The 24180-nt window shown below is 32.5% G+C and overlaps 1 protein-coding gene across 1 annotated transcript in view; it reads left to right on the forward strand.

Moving 5' to 3' along the window:
- Positions 1-18028, forward strand: part of LOC137406897 (calpain-15-like) — a 30836-nt gene extending 12808 nt beyond the window's left edge. Inside the window, exons 4-12 of the mRNA XM_068093499.1 lie at positions 1751-1962; positions 3190-3364; positions 5366-5513; positions 7876-8071; positions 10395-10550; positions 13227-13633; positions 15213-15340; positions 17035-17234; positions 17851-18028. Coding sequence (XP_067949600.1) covers positions 1751-1962; positions 3190-3364; positions 5366-5513; positions 7876-8071; positions 10395-10550; positions 13227-13633; positions 15213-15340; positions 17035-17234; positions 17851-18028 — 1800 coding nt within the window. The remainder of the gene's footprint in view (positions 1-1750; positions 1963-3189; positions 3365-5365; positions 5514-7875; positions 8072-10394; positions 10551-13226; positions 13634-15212; positions 15341-17034; positions 17235-17850) is intronic.
- Positions 18029-24180: the final 6152 nt, after the last annotated feature.

The following is a 24180-nucleotide window of genomic DNA, read 5'->3' on the forward strand; positions in this document are numbered from 1 at the left end:
CGTGACTAGTCGCACAAAAGAGCACTTGGCCTCGTAAAGTCGCCCAGATTAGACAACTCACCCCAAAGTGTAAATGAGAAAACAACTATTTGACTATATCTTATATTTTAAAAATGAAAGAACACCTCAGTTTATTTAAGGTTTTAAAGTTTAGCAATCAATTTTAAAATGTATTTTTAGCTATTACGAGATCAACTATTTGTAGTGAAATCACTAATAAACGAACGATGCATAAAATACGTACTCAAGTCAAGTATATTGCTGATGGTTTCTATAGCTTTTTTCATAATATTTTCATTATTCGATTTTAAATTATTATATGTTTGTTTGCTTTATTTCATCACTAATATATGAATATATACAAAAGAAATGAAAACTATATATGAACATCCAGAGAAGGTGATGATAAGGCCATGTGCGCGATAGCCAAAGCTAATATTTAGCGCGGACCTAGGTGACAGATTACAGGCAAAAATTAATCAAGCATTATAAAAAAAAATCCCAATAGCCATGCCCTTAAGCTCCTTTTAAAACCTAACGTGTTTCGTATACTGCAAATAGAAATAGGCAGAGTGTTCCATAAAATAGCTTCTTGATAAATTGTTCTTTTGTGATCAGCAGCGGAAGATGATTTAGGTAAAGATAAATTGACATTAGAATTTGGAGTGAAATAGTGCTGTGAGGGATGCAAATATGATGAGTAAAAAATATATGAGCTCTAAGCAAAGTTTGAAATTTAAACAACTGACTAACATTCAAAATTTTGCATTTTTTAAATAGATTCCGAGTCGAGAAATAAAAAGGTTTCTTGTTAATAGTGCGAACTACTCTTGTTTGATAAATAAATAATTTTTCAAGATAAATTAATGGAGCATTCCCCAGGCTTCAATACAATAGGAAATTTTTAAATTGTTCAATGAGTTATAAAGTAAAATTAGAATATTTTGGGGTAAATGAAAAGATAATAGGTACAATAGGCCACTAAGTGGACGTTTAATAAGGTTTCTATATGTAATTTCTAGTTTAAATTGTTGTCAATTGTTATTCCGAGAAATTTAACACTGTCTGTTTTCTTAATCGTATCATCATTTAAAAAAGGAGAATTTTCTGATGTTCTGATGGTCCTTTAAAATAATTTAATTTGTCTTCTTAATGCTAGTAGTTAATTTGTTGTTTTGACACCATGTTGTAAATTCTATCGAATCAGTGTTTATAAGGTTAATGTCATCATTTAAGTTTTTTGATTTGTAAAATAAGCTAGTATCATTAGCATACAATATAGGTATTAAGAATTTTAGGTTGAAGCATAAGTCGTTAATATATATATTGAAAAATGTATCTCATCATAGACTGAAAAACTGTTAATTTATGTACCTCACATTTGGTTGTGTAGCGGAATTCATTTCCTCGATCAAATATAAGTGTAATCTCTAACTTTACACCAGACATTAATATTATTATGCAAATATGACTTACACTGCATTACATTCATTCAACACTTTTAGTACATAAGCAATAATTTTTACAGCTACAACACTGCTGATACTATTAGTCATGGTACAACAAAATATAAATACAGAATATAAAATTTTGTATTTATAGCATGGTGCACCTCCTAATCATCTAATCAGAGTTGTCAAAAAGATTATAATAAAGATTGCTTCTAACACTGTTACCATGGATACTATGATTTTTAGAATTGACTTGAAACGAATATTATTATACTCTTTGTCATTATCTAATTGTTTAGAAACTTCGTCGGTACACAGATAGATTCCTAGACACTACGAATAACATCGCGAACAAGCGCAGGAATGAAGATGAGATGCTAAAAAAGCATGTAGAAAGTATTCGTGATTATTATGAAATAGAAAGGGATGACCTTATGAAGCGCACAAGATGGCCTCTTTTTGATAAACCAACTTCTACCGATGTTATTCATGGGTCGTGCCAAAATTCTTGGTAAGCAGATATTTACTGTTTAGTTATATATACTGTATATGCTATTAAAATATTTGCTTTATCTTATTGTTATGTACATGTGTTTATAACTTTAGTATAACTATTTAGTAATCATTAACAAAATGATGTTTTTTGTTACCAAAAAAATTAGTAAAAAACAAGCCATAAATCTCGCTTATGATTCATGAATAAAAAAAAATTGTGACTTGTTTTACGGTGTTTTTCCGATGGACTTTAACGATGAACTTACATATTCTTTTAGTGAATTTTAAGAGAAAGTGTTGGTAATTTCTTATCATTTGCAATTACGTTTGATGTTTGAGGTGACCGATTGTCAGAATATTTTAAGATTAATACAGTAGATGCAGTATGAACAGTCTCTTGCATGAAAGTGCTCAATATTAAAACAGAGCGATGTAAAATTGAGTAAAAATGAAAGTTAAACTTTCATTTTTACTCAATTTTATTTTAAGATTAATATTGGCAAAATTTGATCAGTGCTAAAATGTTAAAAAGATGCGCGCAAAATGATGTGATTAGTAGCTATCGTTGTGATAGTAAATATTGGCTATTACATTAAAACTTCAGCATTGCGTATCCATATTCTGTCAGTTTCTTTGCATCTATTGCACACTTTCTTAATCTGATTATTCTAACCGCTATCAAGTTTTGTAAATTTCAATCTTGAAGCATCCTTGTCAGATTGCCTAAAATATTAAAAACAGTTGTGAATAGCAAAAAAAGACTGATACTTTCTAATCAAACCTGCTAAACCTACTAAACCTACTAAACCTACTAAACCTACTAAACCTACTAAACCTACTAAACCTACTAAACCTACTAAACCTACTAAACCTACTAAACCTACTAAACCTACTAAACCTACTAAACCTACTAAACCTACTAAACCTACTAAACCTACTAAACCTACTAAACCTACTAAACCTACTAAACCTACTAAACCTACTAAACCTACTAAACCTACTAAACCTACTAAACCTACTAAACCTACTAAACCTACTAAACCTACTAAACCTACTAAAATCCTGTACAAGTTCATCGTTCAAGAGTGTTTTTAAATGCTGTCATTTTTTGCAGCTGTTAGTTTTTTGTTAACATAACATAGATAAGTTACAAACCATTACCACACCAATAAATTGAGATTTATGCACTCTTTTATTAAAAGAATATAACTGACGTACACTAACACATCTGTCTCTTTTGCAGGTTACTTTGTGCGATGAGTTTTCTTGCAAAGGATATTAAAAAATTATTTTTTACGGACAAAAGGAATGAAAAGGGTTTCTATGGCGTGATGCTTTGTGATGGTGGTCTGTGGAAAGGGCTAGTTGTCAGTGGCCTGCTGCCTGTCGGAAAAGATGGTCAACTGGTCTTCGCTCAGGTATGCTCTCATTGTAGATTGACTACCGCCTCTCCTACATTTACATTTACATTGAAGAACAACTGTTAAAGGGCTGACCACATAAGAACTGTATCAAAGTTTCTGAAATGTGAATATTTTAGAATAGTTAGCCAAAGTTTGCAGAAAACAAATGCGAGCAGATAAAAGTTTCTAAGAGACAACCAGTCTAAAATAAAATGCAATATATAATACAAGAAACTAGCTGAATGCCTAGCATTGCATGGGTAATAAAAAAGAACAGCTTATAGACAGTAGCAGGTGATGTACATGTAGTTTCCATTGGCTAAGTAGACAAATTAGACAATAGAAAAATTAGTGAATTGGATAATTTGAGTAACTTAAGCTAGTAACGCAAGCTTGTTAAACTATTTTTTAATAAGTACCATTAAGCTAGGTAGTAAACGCTACGCCTTATGATCTCTTTAGCAATCAATCATGATCTTCAATTATGATCTCCAATATTATTTGCGCAAGCGCTTTAAGTGTGCGTATATTAGCTGGTGTAATGAGTTTGACCAACAACCGCTTGGCCTTGAGAATAGCACACTGGCCTGAAAATCTGGAGGTTTGAAGTTCAAATCTAGTGCAAAGTGGATATTTCGCTCATGAAACTTTCTCGCTATAACTGTACTTACATATGGTCAATGAAAAAAGCAGAGATTTACATATACTGTACTGAAAAAATCTGGAAAATTGCATTTGGTAATAAAAACTATTATTCAATAAAATTTGCTAAACAGTGTTGGCCATCTTGCAAGTTCAATATTGTACCTAAAATTAATGTTTATCTTTAGGAATAAACATGGCGAATGTAGTTGCACAGTAATGATATCTGACAAAAATTCATTCAAGCATGAACTCTAGTTTCACCAAAGCTGAACCAAATTTAATGTGATTAAAACTGTTGATTGCAATTTTGCACCATTGCTTACTCAGTCAGTTTTAGTTAGCCAATAGCATTTGACCTCTATAATTTTTAAACTTTTTTCTACAAAATATAAGGGTCTTCCCACGCTTAAGATAGGTAATCACCATTTGTAGTGTTTACACTCATTGGAAACCCAGAGACCTTTATGGTTATTTAGAAACCTTATTAGGAGTTGAATGAGTTCAACTTACTTCTCTCTAATTATTACTTTTAGTATTCAATATTTGGAGCTACAGCAATGACTGTGAGAAAAGTAACAAAATTACCTACATCTCTTTAAGATAGAAAAGCAAGCAAATTATGTTAATTATTTGAATGGAACATTAGATAAATAATCGACACGCTAATAAAATTGAACTATACCTAAAGTATTTGCTTGTAAAACAGTTTTTTAATACCTTATATACAACAAAGGTCATGGTCAACATTTACTATATTAAAATTGTTGCCAGCTTTGGTAATGAAGTGCTGACATTCATTTTACAACTTCAGTTGATTAGAAATCTACCTTTATTAAGTAGTGACTGCGAGTCGATATTATCAAGTAGCGACTGAAAGTCGATATTATCAAGTAGCGACTGAAAGCCGATATTATCAAGTAGCGACTGAAAGCCGATATTATCAAGTAGCAACTGTGAGTCGATATTATCAAGTAGCCACTGAAAGTCGATATTATCAAGTAGCAACTGCCAGTCGATATTATCAAGTAGTGACTGAAAGTCGATATTATCAAGTAGCGACTGAAAGCCGATATTATCAAGTAGTGACTGCGAGTTGATATTACCAAGTAGCGACTGCGAGTCGATATTATCAAGTAGCGACTGCGAGTCGATATTATCAAGTAGCGATTGCAAGTTTATATAGTATTTTAGAAGAAAGCCAAGTTTAAATAATACATGTAGCTTAAAGATTGACTTGCAACAAAATTCACATTACAGTTATTTGTCAAAATAATTATCAAATAACTGCAATGTGAGTTTTGTTGCAAGTCAGCCTTTTAACCTGAATGCCTTACTATTTGCTTAGCCTTAAATCTATGACTCATGTTTCAGGGTAAGAAGAATCAGTTGTGGGTGCCATTGCTAGAAAAGGCTGCTGCCATGCTCATTGGAAGCTATGGAGCTTTGGAACAAAACTATAACTACAATACTTGTGCTCTGAAGCTCCTCACCGGCAAACCAGTCGAGATCATATTTACAGGTAAGTAACATCAACTGTCATAATGAAAGGAGCATTTTTGTTATTTATAAACAACATCTTTTAGCAATAAAACAGCGAATATTTTTTAATATACCGTTTCATTAAAAAAGTTTTAAAGTCAAAATTTCTGTTTGAAAATATTTGATATAATAAGATATCTTTCTATGCATACAGTGCAAAAACGTTTATCTGGTCAAATACAGTGCAAAAACGTTTATCTGGTCAAATACAGTGCAAAAACTTTTATTAGGTCAAACAGAATATGCTCTAGTTACTTTTACTATAAATGCGTGATAAACTCTGATCTTGTACTTATGAAACCTTCACACTGAATTAAAGTGCTTCATTTAAGGTTGCTCCAAACTGCGCCCTTCAGCTTGTGAAGCCGACCAATACTCTAACATTTGCATCAGTCCATCGCATTCCAATAATAATATCTATTAACTATATTATTACTATGATTACTAACGGAACTTCCGGCGTTGCACGGATATTAAAAATCAGCTGATAAACAATGAGAAGTAATGTAGTTGCTTGCCATTCCCATTAGCCTGGCACATTGCCAATAGCTAGTTTATGTAAGCGTACTAATAAGAGCTAACTACTTGCTCTCACGAGAGAGCTAGCATAAAAGAGCGTTGCGTTGTAGCGGAAAGTGGTAGTATATTTTCACCTATTTTTAACTAAAATGGTATGGCATTTGCCTGGCAAACAGTAGGTTCTGAGATCAGATCTCCTGCTATACAGATTTTTCGTCACAATATTTTAAAAGCTATAGTTAGACAAACTGAGCTACATACACATGGAGTTTGAGAGATGTATAGATTAGTATTGTGTTAGGCAAGAGTTATAAGACTTACTACAGCTTATATAATGAACATAGACAGGTCTACTTGAAGGAATGTCAGACTCAATCCAATATCTTAGAACTTATGTTTCTATATAAATATGCTACAATCAATCTGATTAGAAACACAATAAACCATCTTCCTATGCATTAAGGACTATTGTCCTCAAGGAAAATTCTTGAATTTCAGTTGAAGGTGAAAGAAAGCCAATCATAGCCAGGCTTAAAGATAGCCAATCATAGCCAGGCTTAAAGATAGCCAATCATAGCCAGGCTTAAAGATAGCCAATCATAGCCAGGCTTAAAGATGAACTTACACAAATTTTTAGTAAAATTTATCAGAAAGTATTTATATTTAACATCATTAGCAATTGTTTTTGATTTTTGAGGTATCTGACTGCCGGAATGTTTCAAATAAAAATTGACCAAACTTGATTGCGGTTAAAATGCTCAGATAAAAATACCGTGCAACATGACAGAAACAGTGGCTATCGTTGTTATAGTTGATATCGGATATTGCGGTCAAATTACATTTGATTTTATGCTGTATTTTTCAAGTTGCTCCATTCTGTTGGTCCTTTTGCAACCAAAAACACCATATTCACCCTTGGCTTGCTATTAGTGTTTTACCTGCAATCAAGTTTTGTTGTTTTTAATCTTGAAACATCCTGACAGTCAGATCACCTCGATCACTAACCAAAAAATGATGAAAAATACTGATTCTTTGTGATAATATCTACTAAAATTTTGTGTATATTTATCCTCAAAGCTAGTAATAAATAAATCTTTCAACTTTTTATATTTTATATTTGAATCTATTCGCTAATCATCAATTATGCATCTGAAATTGCGTTTGCATTGTGCTAAGAACCCACAACATTTATTATGTATAAGCGGTGATGTATTGTAAAGGTACATCCTGGATGGTTAAAGCAGGTTTCATAGCAGTATCTGTTGTAGCATTGGCTATCAATCTCCTCAATCTCCACAATCTCTAATCGTTTTCAGGTCTGTGTCTGCATATCTTATCATTTGTCAGACCCTTGATGTTCCCCCCTCATGTTTATACCTCTCCCCTCTTCTGTTCTTCTTTTCTCACCATCACCCCTAGTTCCTTCACCCCTAGTTCCTTCACCCCTAGTTCCTTCACCCCTAGTTCCTTTGCCCCTAGTTCCTTCACCCCTAGTTCCTTCGCCCCTAGTTTCTTCACCCCTAGTTTCTTCACCTCTAGTTCCTTCACTCCTAGTTCCTTCACCCCTAGTTTCTTCACGCCTCCTTGTGACTCCGCCTCCTTGTGACCCCCGCCTCCCTGTATTAATACACTATCTCTGTTCATAACAGTGGGTCACCATAAACTACATGCTAAATTTTTACTCAATTTTACAAAAAGCCTTATATGTATGTTCCACTAATGAAAACCCGGAATGTACCTATGCCTAGTAAAAAGTTCCTTGTAAAAGGGTGTAAGTAGTTACTGACAACTTACTGTAATTAGTTAACTTAAATGTATTTTAGATGAGGAAAGACTTGGTGCAGCAGAGAAAGAAGCTTTTATTAAAAAACTGAAAAGTTCTTTCAGAGAGGTGGGCACATATATTTACACCCACACTGAATCCTATAAGACTACAGGCCTAGACTACAGCCTTGGAGGTCTCCAAGAAAGAGAAGCTTACCTGGTGACAGATCTGAATGAAGACACTAAATCAGAGCCGTATGAAATCACATCATCAATTTTAGCCTTAGCTTCAGTGAATGAACTAAATTTGACGACTTGCTTAGTTACATGTATGTGAATGGTGCCTATATTCCAGCCAGGCTGTGCCTTGGCCAGGTTGGAATCTAGGGGTTTAACTTATTACAATCAACTTTTTGTATTAATGGGTGGTCGCATCTCTACTTTGTGATGTATTAATAGCATAAACAGTCATAGCACATTGCTCACGTATAAGTTGCAAGATCGTAGGCAAGTGTCGCCTTAAGGTTGGTTCACACTAATTCACTATTTCACAATTTATTTGCCTTTCGGCATTCATAGTCGACGATGTGAATCCTAAATCAATGGCATCGACAAAGCAATGCGAATACGTTGGGAAAGTTTGCATTTGGAAACTTTCCCAATGTACTACAGACAACTTCTGACTTGCGACGACTACAGGCGACGATCGCTTGTGTATTGTGAGCCATCTCTGCAATAGTAGTTCATTTTCAGGGAGAGCGTGATTTATTTATTTCGGTTTACGATAGTTGCTGTGGAACTAGTATTTGATTCAAGCATGTGAAAACAAAGCAGTTTTTTGCAAAAAATTAAAATTAAAAAGAAAAACAAGAACAATACGTCACAAAGTATTTGCTGATGAAAACGCGGATGGATTTAGATAGCGTGAACATTGTTATCATTGACGATCACCAAAGTATTGTGGCATCAATACTGAGATATGGCGATATAGTGTGAACCAGCCTTTATACATACAATGTATGTGCTCTCCATGGCTCGGCTCCGTTCCTTTGGTGCCCTTTGGCTGACTGACATCTGGCTGCCGTCTAGCTGGCAATATACTTAGAGGGCATACTTTGTTGTGCCGTGCTTGGATAGCTGACCTCAGTAGTAGCTTGGTTGTGCCGAAGTCACCTTAAGCTAAGCTTATGAAAGCTAACAACAGAGTGCTTCCTTATTTTTACTGAAAGGCTGTTGGTAAAAGACTCACTAAAAAGCCGGTTCATGAAATTTCATGACACAGCAAAATTGAGCCCTCCTCCCCCCTCCCCGTAAGCTAGTAGTCTAGATCTACTAAACTATTGCTGTGTTTAAAGCTAGTTTATTTATCGTTACGGGTAATAATAGAACTATAATGGTGAACCAGCTAAATAATAACCTCCAGCGCTTCAAGTGCGAGTCTTTTAGCCAATGTAACGAATATCATGACAATCATTCGTAACTACAGTAAGTTGAATGATAGTAGTGTAGGAGTATAGATGACTGTTCTTCAGATTTGGTGGGCTCGAAATCAAACCCTCTGCAAAACAGGTTTTTCATTGCTTGATTTTAATTGCTGTGGACACACATGGACAGACAAACCAACAAACAAAGAAAAACTTGCTGTGCATTAAATATGGATAAGTGTGAGCTTTGCTATTACCAACTCATGCCGCTCAAAGCAAATTAGATTATGAGACAAAAATGCAAAATAGTAAAAGAAAATTATTATCTTGAATGAAAAAGCCCTTTTTGCGTAACGATGTTTTATAACGTAAATTGGGAAGATGTTGGTGTCTGGCGTAAGGTGTAGGCAATTTTCTAGGATAGTAGGAATTTAATGGATGGTCAGGCAGATAGGAATTGTAATCTGATGATTTTAGTCAACAAATATCTAATAGCAAATGGGAAAAAATCAATATGTACTATACACAATCCAATCTTAATTGACCTGGTGAAAAAACAAAAGATATTTTTGCTGTAAAATTAAAGTTTTCAGTGCAAATAACTGCTCCTGCCATCAATGCTAATCATGGCTGCTTGCTGAAAACCAATAAATTTTTTTAGACATAAATCATTAAATATGAACTTACACAAATGTTTCAGAGATTTATATCAGAGAGTATTTTTTTATTATTTGCTATTGTTTTAGATGTTTCAGAAGATCTGATTGCAACATTTTTCAAAATTAACAGTGATAAGATTTTATTGTGGTAAAAGCACTCAGCTCGATCAAAAGTGCGATTATGTTGTATATAATTGCAAAGAGACGACAGAATAGAGACACGTAACGCCTGAACACTAGATTCGATATCAACTATTGCAACAACAACACGTAGCGACGTAATTCCGCACGTTTTTTTCTTCTGAACATTTTAATTGCAATTAAGTTTTATTGATTTTCATCTAGAAACATTTTAGCAATCAGATAACCTCAAACATTAAAAAATCACAAATAATAGAAAAATTTCAACACTTTCTGATGAAATCTACAAAATATTAGTGCAAGTTCAACTTTAAGCTCATGTTTATAAAAAATTTTCAACAATATGTTTGGCAGGTCACTGCGTGTAATGAGGGTGAATGAGCCGGGATCCTTCAACGAGGCTGGCAAGTATTGGAATAATGCCAAATATGCGTATTTTGCCCCCGAAACACTTAACAGCATTTTTGGAAAAAGATTTGATGATTGGATGCCACTAGACGAGTTTCAGAGGTGAGTTGTTGCGCAATAGATTCTTATTGTATTTGAACATATTAAAGAATTCTACTTTTTACATTCCGTAGTATCTAAAAGATTGTCTCAGAAACAAAATTAAAGCAACCAAATTATTATGGCGCCGCTGTTACAACTGAATACTGTTTAAAAATAGTTTTGCTGTCACTAAAAATGATGCGAAAAACCAATGATATACAGCCCCCCAAGAATAGCTGACGGCTCTCATATGGGCAGGGTTTAATGATGGAGCTCTGTTGGGATGAACCCGAACACGGCACCCGAACAAACAAATATGCTGAATAAAGCCCCTTGTAAATTTACAAATATTATGAACTATAGTGGTTATTTCACTTATCTGTTGAATTCACTGCGTTGTCAAATAAATATAGTATCCCAATATTGTCACCGTTATGATCAGTCAGTTGCCATTCACAAGCATTCGTGATATTAATAGTCACAATCGTAAAATAGCTCAAATTCGGTTTTGTATTTAGATTTTGAGTATGAACACTACACTGCACAGCTTTGCCTGCAGTCCCATCTTATTGGCAAGGTAAAACAATGTGAGAACGATGAAAGACTTTGTCATTTTATATTAGGGGTGGAAAAATATTAATCAAAAACTAGGTAAAAAAGCCGTTGTTCGGGTAAATTATATTCAACTTTAAGCATATATTACAACTTTTACAAATTTTAAAATTACTAAAAGTAGGTAATTTGAAATGTCTTATTTTGTATGGATGCATTGTTTTGGTTAGGTATCACCCCTACATTGTAGAAGTTCAAGGTTTGCTATTGTGAACCGCGGGGTCTACTGACTGAATGAGCTAATGAAACGATAACAGCGAGTTGTGTTTTTCAAAACCTAACAAGGCAACGCGATTGCCCCGCGAGAGTTGTGTTAGCTCCGAAACCCAGGCTAGCATAATCCTAACATAGCTCCATCATTAAACCCCGTCCATATGACAGCCGTCGGCTATCCTGGGGGGGCTGTATATCATTGGAAAAACGAAGTTAAATCAATAGATTCTTGCATTATCTTTTGATTTGTAGTATTGAAAATATATTGATAGTATTGACAATACTTATATTGATAGTATTAACAATATATGAACAGTATTGACAATATATGGATAGTATTGCCAATGGCCTCTTGAACAATGATTTTGCATACAGCAGTAAAATTCTAGACTAGCACAGATGTTGTGGCGGTGCTCAATTAAAGTTTTAAGAAATTAACTACAAACCGAGTTTCTTTTTAAACTAGTACAAAATACAAAAAGAAAAATGATAAGTAAATTAGCAATAAGAAGGTGATAATAATAATAATCATATTTATAGATAATAATAACTGTGTAACAACAGCAGTGATGAACAATTTTTTTTAGCAATTTTGTTGGATTTCAAAAAGCATATTATTACATATTATAAAAAAACAGCCAAATTGTATCTTGGGAAAATTTTTATTGATTTGCAAAGTAAATCTTTTATATACATTTTTTAGCAGAATTTTATTTGCTTTATCAGCAAATCCTATTTTATATAACACTATAATAATACTAATATTTGTCAAAAAAACAGTTTCACAATTATTTGTAAACTATGCCCAGAATAATTTATTTACCATTCTACACATATGACAAATATCGTATTCTATTCCGTGACACCGACATACTACATCCACCATCATATGTTTCAGTTTATAAACTTTATGTTACTACAACCTACAGTTCACTATCCTAACTCCATCATACTATTAGATTACCAACTTTTAAAACATTTTTCCAACTCACTTAACATTTTTTGATTTTGGTTTGTTTATTTACTTTGGCATGTAATGAAAAACATAGCTTTTGTAATGATTATCAATGCATATAAAAGATATACATAATCTAATAATATCAATACTCTAACATATTATGACTTGGTGGGATACAATTCTACAAATAATTTTCTCCCAACTCTTTTTGTGCATAACTACAAAATTATAGTTTGAAAAATGATAAAGTTTTAATACAATGATAGTGTAGTGACAGTACTAGTAGTACAGTACGAGTAGTACAGTACTAGTGACTAGTGACTAGTGACTAGTGACACAGGGTGCAACAGTACTAAAGCACTATGCTTAGTCGACAAGCCGATGATGTTTCTGTAGGGCACTGTAGTAAAGCGTTAACTGTGCGACGTCTTCTGTCAAAAGTGCTTCAGCAACAAAGACTGTGTACCTGTGAAGCAACAAGCAAGTAAGATCAACGGGCATGTGAAATTGTGACGCTGTTGATTGCTAAGGCAGTTTCTATGGCAGTAAAATGACGCATCTTAAGGGTGTTTTGCGTGCAGACAGCCACACTGAATCGTGACAGAATGAGAGTGCTGATTTGCATGACAGCATTGCATCATCTTATACGATTGTGCCACTATGCTATTGCTTTGTACAAACTAAGCAATTGTTTTTAGTTGTACAACCCCTAGGTCACATAGATAGGACTTGTTTTAACTCAATTTCTTTCATTACTTAACACTAAGTGTTGACAACTACAAAACTAGTTAACGTGATCATGTGACGACGGTCAGCGCGTTGCTTCAGATCCTCAAGTGTAAAAAACGTCAGCTCAAGCTACAAAATTCTTGTCAGTGAGCATTTATATATTCATGCACTACTCTCATTTGTAGGTATTTTAAACAAGTTGAAATATTCCGGAATAGAAAGAACTGGTACGAGTGTAAGTCTCAACAGAAACTCCCGACTTCAAAGGATTCAGTTTTACGAGTCACAAAACTCGTGCTGACAAAAGCCACAAGTTTAGATATTTGTGTGCAAGACAAACGACGAATGATAAAGCAAAAGTTGAATAAGGAGATAATAGGCTATCGGGAACCTATGCGCCCAGGAAAAGATGCAGAAACTCGAACTATATATGGCTTGGAGATGATAATGATGATTTTAGACGAAGATGAGAAGATTGTGGCTAGTGATGTACGCCGTTGCTGTTCTCACATATATTGGTCAGGTCATCTGCCAGCTGGACAATACTATATTGTCTGTGTTTCACTCACGAGGTGGAATTTTATAGAAAAGGGTAAGATGCTTTGTTGTTATACGGAATATACTTACTACTTTTTACGATGAATAAGTGGTAGATGTTGTTGTCCTGTTATTACTCATGTTGACATATTTTTTTTAAGTTGTCTTCCTCTGCCACACACATGCACCACTGCCTTTAGAAGTTGACTTATATGTTCTCATATGTGCAAGCTGCCTTTTGAAGTTGTCTTCTTCTGCCACACATAGTCGCGCCGCCATGTGAAATTGTCTTCCTTACTTTAATATCTGTGAATTGCCTTGAAAAGTTGTCTTCCTCTTTGCCCATATGCACACTTCCTTTACAAATTTATTTACCTTTTCTCATGTGTACACTGTTTTTAAAAATTATCTTCTTAAAATATGAAAATTTCATTTAGAAATTGTCTTAGTCTCTCAAACATGCAGAAAGTATTTAGCAGTTATCTTCCTCTATTTCACATATGTACACTACATTTACAAATTTACTCTCACTCTTTCTCACATAGGCACACTACCTGACGAAGTTGTCTTTTGTAGCCTTCTTTATGATATCACTTATCTAAGTATTGTCATAAACAGTGCTCAACCGGTGAGCATCGTAAGTTTTTGGCTGACTAAGTTGAAGCTGCCTTCTGCTTACTGTGCTAACATAGAAAATTCTAACAATAGATGCAGTCACTTTGTAAATCCATACGAATTATTTTGTTAAATTTTTTTGCAGATTTCTTCCAGCACCTCATTTATTGACACCTTCAAACACTAATCACAACTTTTTAACAATATTTTAATTTTAATTTTAAAACAATATTTTCAATTTAATCTTGTTATTTATTTTATTTTACAGTGAAAAGTTTCTATTCTCTTTTTTATACAGTTACTAGCTGATTGAAGCCTGTTTTGCAAAAATAATGCCCTCTGCTTTATTAAAATTTTTAGTCAAAAATAATTTAGAAAAATTTCTTTTTGTTTGATTATAGTATCTGCTTGATGTTAAATGATGTTGAAGTAGCATTACATAATATGTAATGCTATTATAATACAAAGCATATTACCACTACATATTACTACATAATACTATGCATATAATGCTTAGTTAGCCTACATTGACTGTAACACTGCTTTGGTTGCAAGGTATACCAGAGGACATCTATTCAAGCACACATAATTATGTTATAGGTGAACGTTCATGTCTTGAGCATTCATCAGTTAGGTGATAAATTATTTATTTGATGAATATATGAAACTTTTCGGCAAGTAGGTTTGGAATTAGATAAAAAACTTATCAGCTTGTTTATGGTAGTTTTTAGCATCATCGTTTGTAGATTTCAACAAGTAATAAAATTGTTGTAAAATCAGAGATGTTATTATATATTGATATAATCAAGCTCATAAATGAACTATGTATTAACAAACTTGCCTCAAAATTATTGTTAATACAAAATGAAGCAAAATTAATTTTTTGTATGAAATTTACAGTTTTAGTAGTTCAATAATTTATTCAGTATTTCTTTTTTAGTAAAATTTGTTTCTTACTTTATAAATAGCCATCTTGATACAATTTAGTAAGTTAAATAAAAATAAAACCATTATTGCAGATGAGATTTTATTTACCGTCTCAATTCACTCTGAAGAGGATGTGAATTCATTTCAAATTGGACTTCACAAGGATACGCTGACAAAATCGCTACTGAATCTGGTCTTTGAAACAGGAGTTTTAGAAGAGGTAAGTAACAAGGTCTACTCAAACTGTGTTACAAGCAAAAACTAATTGCTTAATAACCTTGACTTACTCTTGATCAAATGTTTGTTCGAATGGGCATCAGTATTGAAGAATTATTGCAAATAAAAATAAATCACACAGATATTGCCCACATCTTTAGTGTTTGTGAGAGGTCTGAGACAAATAAAATCATGAGAACAATTTCTGAAAACAGAACATGAATCAAATTAATTGGCTTTTTTTAAGAGCACTTAAACTTTAAAATACCGGTTATTATTAGGAATACCTAGTAATGCGTTAATTTATGTGGTTGTCTATTCTTCAACAACCAGCTAAATAATGATTTATATCTGAACAATATTAGCAGCTGCCCAAGCTTAAACTCTTGTTTACCTCAAGTTCCGCAGTGACCTTTCGTCTATAACTCTTCATTTTTTTTTTAATTTTGCATGCCGCTTGGAGCTGATAAACAAATTTCCATCTAATATTTGATAGGTTTATATTAAGGTATCTGAAAAGTCTATCACAGTGCTAATGTAAGTGATGTAAACCACAAGCCGAAAAGAACTACTTCAATTTTTAGCGTCATCAATTGTATTTTGGATTTATCCTACCCTGCCTGCCTTATGTGAGATGATAAATTCAAGAACAGTTTACACATATTGTCAAACTTACCTCAGCGATGGTTACCGCGTTTTAGTTATAGATCACTTGCTTTATTATTGTTTATTTGAATAACTTGGAAGAACAGTTTTAGCGCGAACTCACTTTTGCTGCAAATTATGTACTGAAAAGATTTTCAAGGACTCATTACAAAGTAGAAATTTGCAAAAATGATGCAAATTGATCAATGAAACAAAACTGTTTATTATACTATTGAGAACCTGTTAATAAGTATACTACTATGACTTCTGGCATGTAAATCATTGTCTTTTTAACGAAGCATCAGTATTAGTTTGCATCATGCAAATGTTCACTGAAACACTTATTGTCTCGTAACTCAACGTGAGCACAACTCCGAATCCACTTCATATGTGTCATGGAAACATAGTGATAGTCAGCCAAGGTGATCAGGGTGATGAGGCTGACAGTAAGAGAAACATTTCAACAGGTTCAGTTATTGAAACAAACTTTTAATGGTACTCAATCAAATCTTCAGGCTGTAATATTGAGTCACAGAACGCTTTTATTGACAGAACCAATATTTATTCAATGATTGACATGTTAGTCATTAATTGCATAAACATCTCTTTTATGGTTGGCTATCATTTGCATAGTTTTAACCTGATACCATGTTATGATTAGTTAAGCATTCTTTGTAAAGTAGGGTAAATAACTTTTATTGCTATTCTTTGTACAGTTGTGCCATGTTATTTTATAATTGAAATATGTATGTTCCAAATGGGGGTTTGTTAGTTTGAATTCTTACATGTAATACAGAACCATACACACAAAGAACTCAAACGTTTCTGCAGCGGTACACATAATGTGAACAACAAAACAGATGCAAGGAAGTATGCACTTACTTGAGTAATATCAATATCATAACTAGTGTATTTTATAGTTAGAAAAATATAATAAGCGGAAATAAGAAAAAGGGCAAACTTTGTTGTAACACTTGTATTTTAAAAAGGTTTTAACCAATTTTAACCTCAACCACATATATGGGCAGCTGACACCTTTTTTGATTCTGTTAGCACAATCAAGCTTTGGAAAAAGGAGTTAATATTTACAAGCTGGTGCCAAAGCAATGGCCTGGGATGCTGGTTGCTGTGACCAACACATCAAAGTCAAACTGCCTAGTGAAGACGCGATCTAATGAAAGTAGAAACATGGTTTCTCATAGAACTCATGGTCTTATCACCGAAACATCTGATGTTATTCCTCCTGATATATGGTGAGTTTAATATATTATAATAATATATGTAGTGATTTGCAGCAGGTCTAATAAATAGAGGGTTGCAAAATATTATAAGCATTTTATATGGGACTAGAATTTTTAGATTTAATCTTCTGTAAAAAGCGATCACAAGTTTTTCTGATGCTGTTTGAGTTTTTTATAGTATAGTATATTACTGTATGAGTACAATATATATGTTGATTACATTGAGATTAGATTATATTCAGGTTATATTACATTTAAAGTAGATTTAGATTAGATTAAGATTACAATAAGATTAGATCTAGATAAATATTGATAGATTTTGGTAGATTTCGATAGTTATCAATAGATTTCAACAGATTTCAATGTTTTGATGGGTTTCTATCAGTTTTGATGGGCTTTGATGGGGTTTGACGGGTTTCGATACAGTTCGATAGTTATTGATAGATTTCAATATATATTGAAAGGTTTTGATAGGTTTCAATGGGTTGAGATGGGTTTTGATGAATTTCGATGGGCTTTGATGGGTTTTGATGGCTTTTGATAAGTTTTGATGAGTTTTGATTGGTTTAAAGTATGCTTAAATTTCATTATAATATACAATTCACTGTAAATCTATTTTATGTTGCAGCCAGCTTGTTCAGATTATTTACCAAGAAGATCCATCAAAGGACTTCACGCGCTGGATGCAAGTGTCTTCACAGATGACAACAGAGGAAGAGACTCATTACCCGGAGGTTACAAAAGAGATACCCTACATTCATCAACCTACGCCTATCATGATCTTCGATCCTTTCGCGCATTTCTAAAACTGAAAAAAACCCTAGCTCTTGTAGCCAATCTGTCAAAAATTAACATTTTCATGTAATTTTCTTGCTTTGAAAAATAATAATTCTTTGTTGCTATGGTTATTTTTTGATTGCGATTCAGTGTTTACTATCTACTTTGAAACCATTGACTGGAATGAATCTCTTCAAACACCAAACAAGAGTTAGTTCAGCTAGTTCAGTTAGTTGACATATAAATAAACAAGTTGACTGTGACTGGCTCCCACCTGGTTACTTTTGTGACTGTGACTGGCTCCCACCTGGTTACTTTTGTGACTGTGACTGGCTCCCACCTGGTTACTTTTGTGACTGTGACTGGCTCCCACCTGGTTACTTTTGTGACTGTGACTGGCTCCCACCTGGTTACTTTTGTGACTGTGACTGGCTCCCACCTGGTTATTTTTGTGACTGTGACTGGCTCCCACCTGGTTACTTTTGTGACTGTGACTGGCTCCCACCTGGTTACTTTTGTGACTGTGACTGGCTCCCACCTGGTTACTTTTGTTTCATGTCCCAAATATTCTATCAAAGTAGGTGACACACAAAAACAGGAATTCAGTCAACGCCCTTTTAGAAACTGAACTTATGATTAATAATTTATTACAATGACTTCAAATTTCTGAATTGAATGTTTAGATAATTTCCTGCTCAACAAATAATCAGATGAGTTTTTATTGAATGCTTTCTCAAATTTTAAATCTATTGTAAAGTAAATTTCCTAATTAAAGGCTTTTTGCTCAGCTTGCTATTATGCATCATGATATGCTGTATAATGCGCTTTTTAAGAAGAATCTAGTAAGAAGTTGTATCTTACACTTGTTTGAAAACCCAAATTAACCAAATAAACAACTAACCATTTTTAAAACTAAAAGATGTTTATAAACAAACTTAATGACTCAATCTGAGTAAATTATTTAAAGTTTAAGTACTATTTCTGTTTTCCTGATCAATAATTTACCATTATTGCATGAAATAGTTTACCATTATTGCATGAAATAGTTTACCATTATTGCATGAAATAGTTTACCATTATTGCATGAAATAGTTTACCATTATTGCATGAAATAGTTTACCATTGTTGCATGAAATAGTTTACCATTATTGCATGAAATAATTTACCATTATTGCATGAAATAGTTTACCATTATTGCATGAAATAGTTTACCATTATTGCATGAAATAGTTTACCATTATTGCATGAAATAGTTTACCATTATTGCATGAAATAGTTTACCATTATTGCATGAAATAGTTTACCATTGTTGCATGAAATAGTTTACCATTATTGCATGAAATAGTTTACCATTGTTGCATGAAATAATTTACCACTATTGCATGAAATAATTTACCATTATTGCATGAAATAGTTTACCATTATTGCATAAAATAATTTACCATTATTGCATGAAATAGTTTACCATTATTGCATGAAATAGTTTACCATTATTGCATGAAATAGTTTACCATTGTTGCATGAAATAGTTTACCATTGTTGCATGAAATAGTTTACCATTATTGCATGAAATAATTTACCATTATTGCATGAAATAATTTACCATTATTGCATGAAATAGTTTACCATTATTGCATGAAATAGTTTACCATTATTGCATGAAATAGTTTACCATTGTTGCATGAAATAGTTTACCATTGTTGCATGAAATAGTTTACCATTATTGCATGAAATAGTTTACCATTATTGCATGAAATAGTTTACCATTATTGCATGAAATAGTTTACCATTATTGCATGAAATAGTTTACCATTATTGCATGAAATAGTTTACCATTATTGCATGAAATAGTTTACCATTATTGCATAAAATAGTTTACCATTATTGCATGAAATAGTTTACCATTGTTGCATGAAATAGTTTACCATTGTTGCATGAAATAGTTTACCATTATTGCATGAAATAGTTTACCATTATTGCATGAAATAGTTTACCATTATTGCATGAAATAATTTACCATTATTGCATGAAATAATTTACCATTATTGCATGAAATAGTTTACCATTATTGCATGAAATAGTTTACCATTGTTGAATGAAATAGTTTACCATTATTGCATGAAATAGTTTACCATTATTGCATGAAATAGTTTACCATTATTGCATGAAATAGTTTACCATTATTGCATGAAATAGTTTACCATTATTGCATGAAATAGTTTACCATTGTTGCATGAAATAGTTTACCATTGTTGCATGAAATAGTTTACCATTGTTGCATGAAATAGTTTACCATTATTGCATGAAATAGTTTACCATTATTGCGTGAAATAGTTTACCATTATTGCATGAAATAGTTTACCATTGTTGCATGAAATAGTTTACCATTATTGCATGAAATAATTTACCATTATTGCATGAAATAGTTTACCATTATTGCATGAAATAATTTACCATTATTGCATGAAATAATTTACCATTATTGCATGGGATAGTTTACCACTATTGCATGAAATAGTTTACCATTATTGCATGAAATAGTTTACCATTATTGCATGAAATAGTTTACCATTATTGCATGAAATAGTTTACCATTATTGCATGAAATAGTTTACCATTATTGCATGAAATAGTTTACCATTATTGCATGAAATAGTTTACCATTATTGCATGAAATAGTTTACCATTATTGCATGAAATAGTTTACCATTATTGCATGAAATAGTTTACCATTATTGCATGAAATAGTTTACCATTATTGCATGAAATAGTTTACCATTATTGCATGAAATAGTTTACCATTGTTGCATGAAATAGTTTACCATTGTTGCATGAAATAGTTTACCATTATTGCATGAAATAATTTACCATTATTGCATGAAATAATTTACCATTATTACATGAAATAGTTTACCATTATTGCATGAAATAGTTTACCATTGTTGCATGAAATAGTTTACCATTGTTGCATGAAATAGTTTACCATTATTGCATGAAATAGTTTACCATTATTGCATGAAATAGTTTACCATTATTGCATGAAATAGTTTACCATTATTGCATGAAATAGTTTACCATTATTGCATGAAATAGTTTACCATTATTGCATGAAATAGTTTACCATTATTGCATGAAATAGTTTACCATTATTGCATGAAATAGTTTACCATTATTGCATGAAATAGTTTACCATTGTTGCATGAAATAGTTTAACATTATTGCATGAAATAGTTTACCATTGTTGCATGAAATAGTTTACCATTGTTGCATGAAATAGTTTACCATTATTGCGTGAAATAGTTTACCATTATTGCGTGAAATAGTTTACCATTATTGCGTGAAATAGTTTACCATTATTGCGTGAAATAGTTTACCATTGTTGCATGAAATAGTTTACCATTATTGCATGAAATAGTTTACCATTGTTGCATGAAATAGTTTACCATTATTGCATGAAATAGTTTACCATTATTGCATGAAATAGTTTACCATTATTGCATAAGATAGTTTACCATTTTTGCATGAAATAATTTACCATTATTGCATGAAATAGTTTACCATTATTGCATGAAATAGTTTACCATTGTTGCTTGAAATAGTTTACTATTATTGCATGAAATAGTTTACCATTATTGCATGAAATAGTTTACCATTATTGCATGAAATAGTTTACCATTATTGCATGAAATAGTTTACCATTATTGCATGAAATAGTTTACCATTATTGCATGAAATAGTTTACCATTATTGCATGAAATAGTTTACCATTGTTGCATGAAATAGTTTACCATTATTGCATGAAATAGTTTACCATTATTGCATGAAATAGTTTACCATTATTGCATGAAATAGTTTACCATTATTGCATGAAATAGTTTACCATTATTGCATGAAATAGTTTACCATTATTGCATGAAATAATTTACCATTATTGCTTGAAATAGTTTACCATTATTGCATGAAATAGTTTACCATTATTGCATGAAATAGTTTACCATTATTGCATGAAATAGTTAAGAATGCAACATGTTACCAAATGCCAATGAGCTTGCAGTGAGAATATATTTTTTTTAGAGCTCATTGGGAAATACTGGCCTTCTGTTTAATCTAGAATGGAAAAACTGTGTACGTTACACTTGTCTTGTCTAAAAAAAACTGATATGTAGCCTTTGCCCTTCACCCTTTCCCCTTAATTTTTTGATATTTGAATGTGATTTGTTTGTAATCATGATGTTATAAAACAAAATTTTTGGAGACCTGAAAAATTCTAAAAATAAGGACCTTTTTTTAATAATGAAACGTGACGCATGTTAGAACTCAGCTTACAATAGCCTCTTATTAGGATGAGATAGAACAGCTTTCTTATTTACACGTATTACATAAAACCTGAAATTGCTTTAGGAAGTGTCAGACCTTTTTAAAGGTAACTCGTGGTTCATCCAGAAATATAGGAGTAGCAGCTGTAAATACTAAATGTTGTGCGACCCAATTGACAACTATAACAACATACAAAACTTTACATAAAACTGACATGGTTTTTGGTACTAACGTTGGGTCTACAGCTGTGGCTAGTTTCTGATGCTAATCAATTCTACATGCCATAATTCTAAAATATAGAAAATCAAACTTTGTTGCCTAAATCAACAGTTTTAAGGCTATGACACAGTTTTATAGCCTTCAGTTTTTGAATCCTAACTACACAATAACATTATTACTTTCCCTTGTCTGCCTGTAGTTTGCATGTCTAAAACATGAAAAGAAAGTTGTGTTGCTGTGTGGCAGCATATTAATAAGGTGTGACATTGTGATGGTACGACAGTGGTTAGTGTTGTAGCTTGAAGTTATCTACAAAAATAGCAAAAATCAAAATTATTAGACCGCGTTAAACCGGTGAAGATCAAAACATTCAACAACCTGACAGTTCACCAACAAGCAGAGAGTTATGATTATTACTGAGTTGAAATTTGGATTTGCTTTTTATACTTTTAGCATTGTTTAACAAATAATTTTTGACCTTATACAGATACAATGATTACCTGCATGTTATTTCTAGCAGCGCATTTGACTTACACCATCTCTTAGTGTCAAATATTAAATGAGTAATCTTCAGGTGAAAAAGGTGAAAACACTAATGAGTAACTTTGTTGAGCAATATCGCAGGTAACAGTAAAAACTGTTAAAACTGGTATACAGACTGTCAAGTGTTGACAGGTGAGCTGAACATATAGTCATCTCTGATATTGCTGACTCTGGTTGCTGACTGCTGCCTCCCAGACACATGCTAATAACAATTATGTGAATAAAAACTCTTCGAGCGTTACATGTTTAATAAATTAATGCCAGAGACTAACGTGTATGTCATTCAATACACTATCCAACTTTATTCAGCGTAAAGCAAATTATGCTGCACAAAAAATTGAAGAAAAACTTATCTTGAAAACTAATTTGCTGCTGCTAATTAGAATAGTATAAGGAGTTTAGTTTCTACAAATATCAACAACCTATAATAGTAGTAAAATTACTTAAGCTGTTATTTGTATGAATAATTTTAGCTAAACTCAATGTTATTTCTTGAAAAGAAAACAAAAATAATAGCTAATAAAAATGCAGACTATGATATTTCATCAAATTAAATCTTGTTGAACCTTCTTTAAAATACGTATACTGATATACGTATAATGTATATGTAGGTTATGTCTTATTGATATGAAGGATGAGTCCTACAGAAACTCCTTGCCACTCATGGTTTGAGTTTGGTGCAAAACACCTGCTTAAGCAGAATATAAGTGGTCAGTGTATCGGAATATAAGTGTTCAGTGTATCGGAATATAAGTGGTCAGTGTATCAGAATATAAGTGGTCAGTGTATCAGAATATAAGTGGTCAGTGTATCAGAATATAAGTGGTCAGTGTATCAGAATATAAGTGGTCAGTGTATCAGAATATAAGTGGTCAGTGTATCAGAATATAAGTGGTCAGTGTATCAGAATATAAGTGGTCAGTGTATCGGAATATAAGTGGTCAGTGTATCAGAATATAAGTGGTCAGTGTATCAGAATATAAGTGGTCAGTGTATCAGAATATAAGTGGTCAGTGTATCAGAATATAAGTGGTCAGTGTATCAGAATATATCAAATATATGTTAAAAACGTAATGAGATTTACAGAAGAGTTAACTGCTTG

This window comes from Watersipora subatra, chromosome 10 (genome assembly GCF_963576615.1).
Source record: "Watersipora subatra chromosome 10, tzWatSuba1.1, whole genome shotgun sequence".
Classification (NCBI taxonomy): domain Eukaryota; kingdom Metazoa; phylum Bryozoa; class Gymnolaemata; order Cheilostomatida; family Watersiporidae; genus Watersipora; species Watersipora subatra.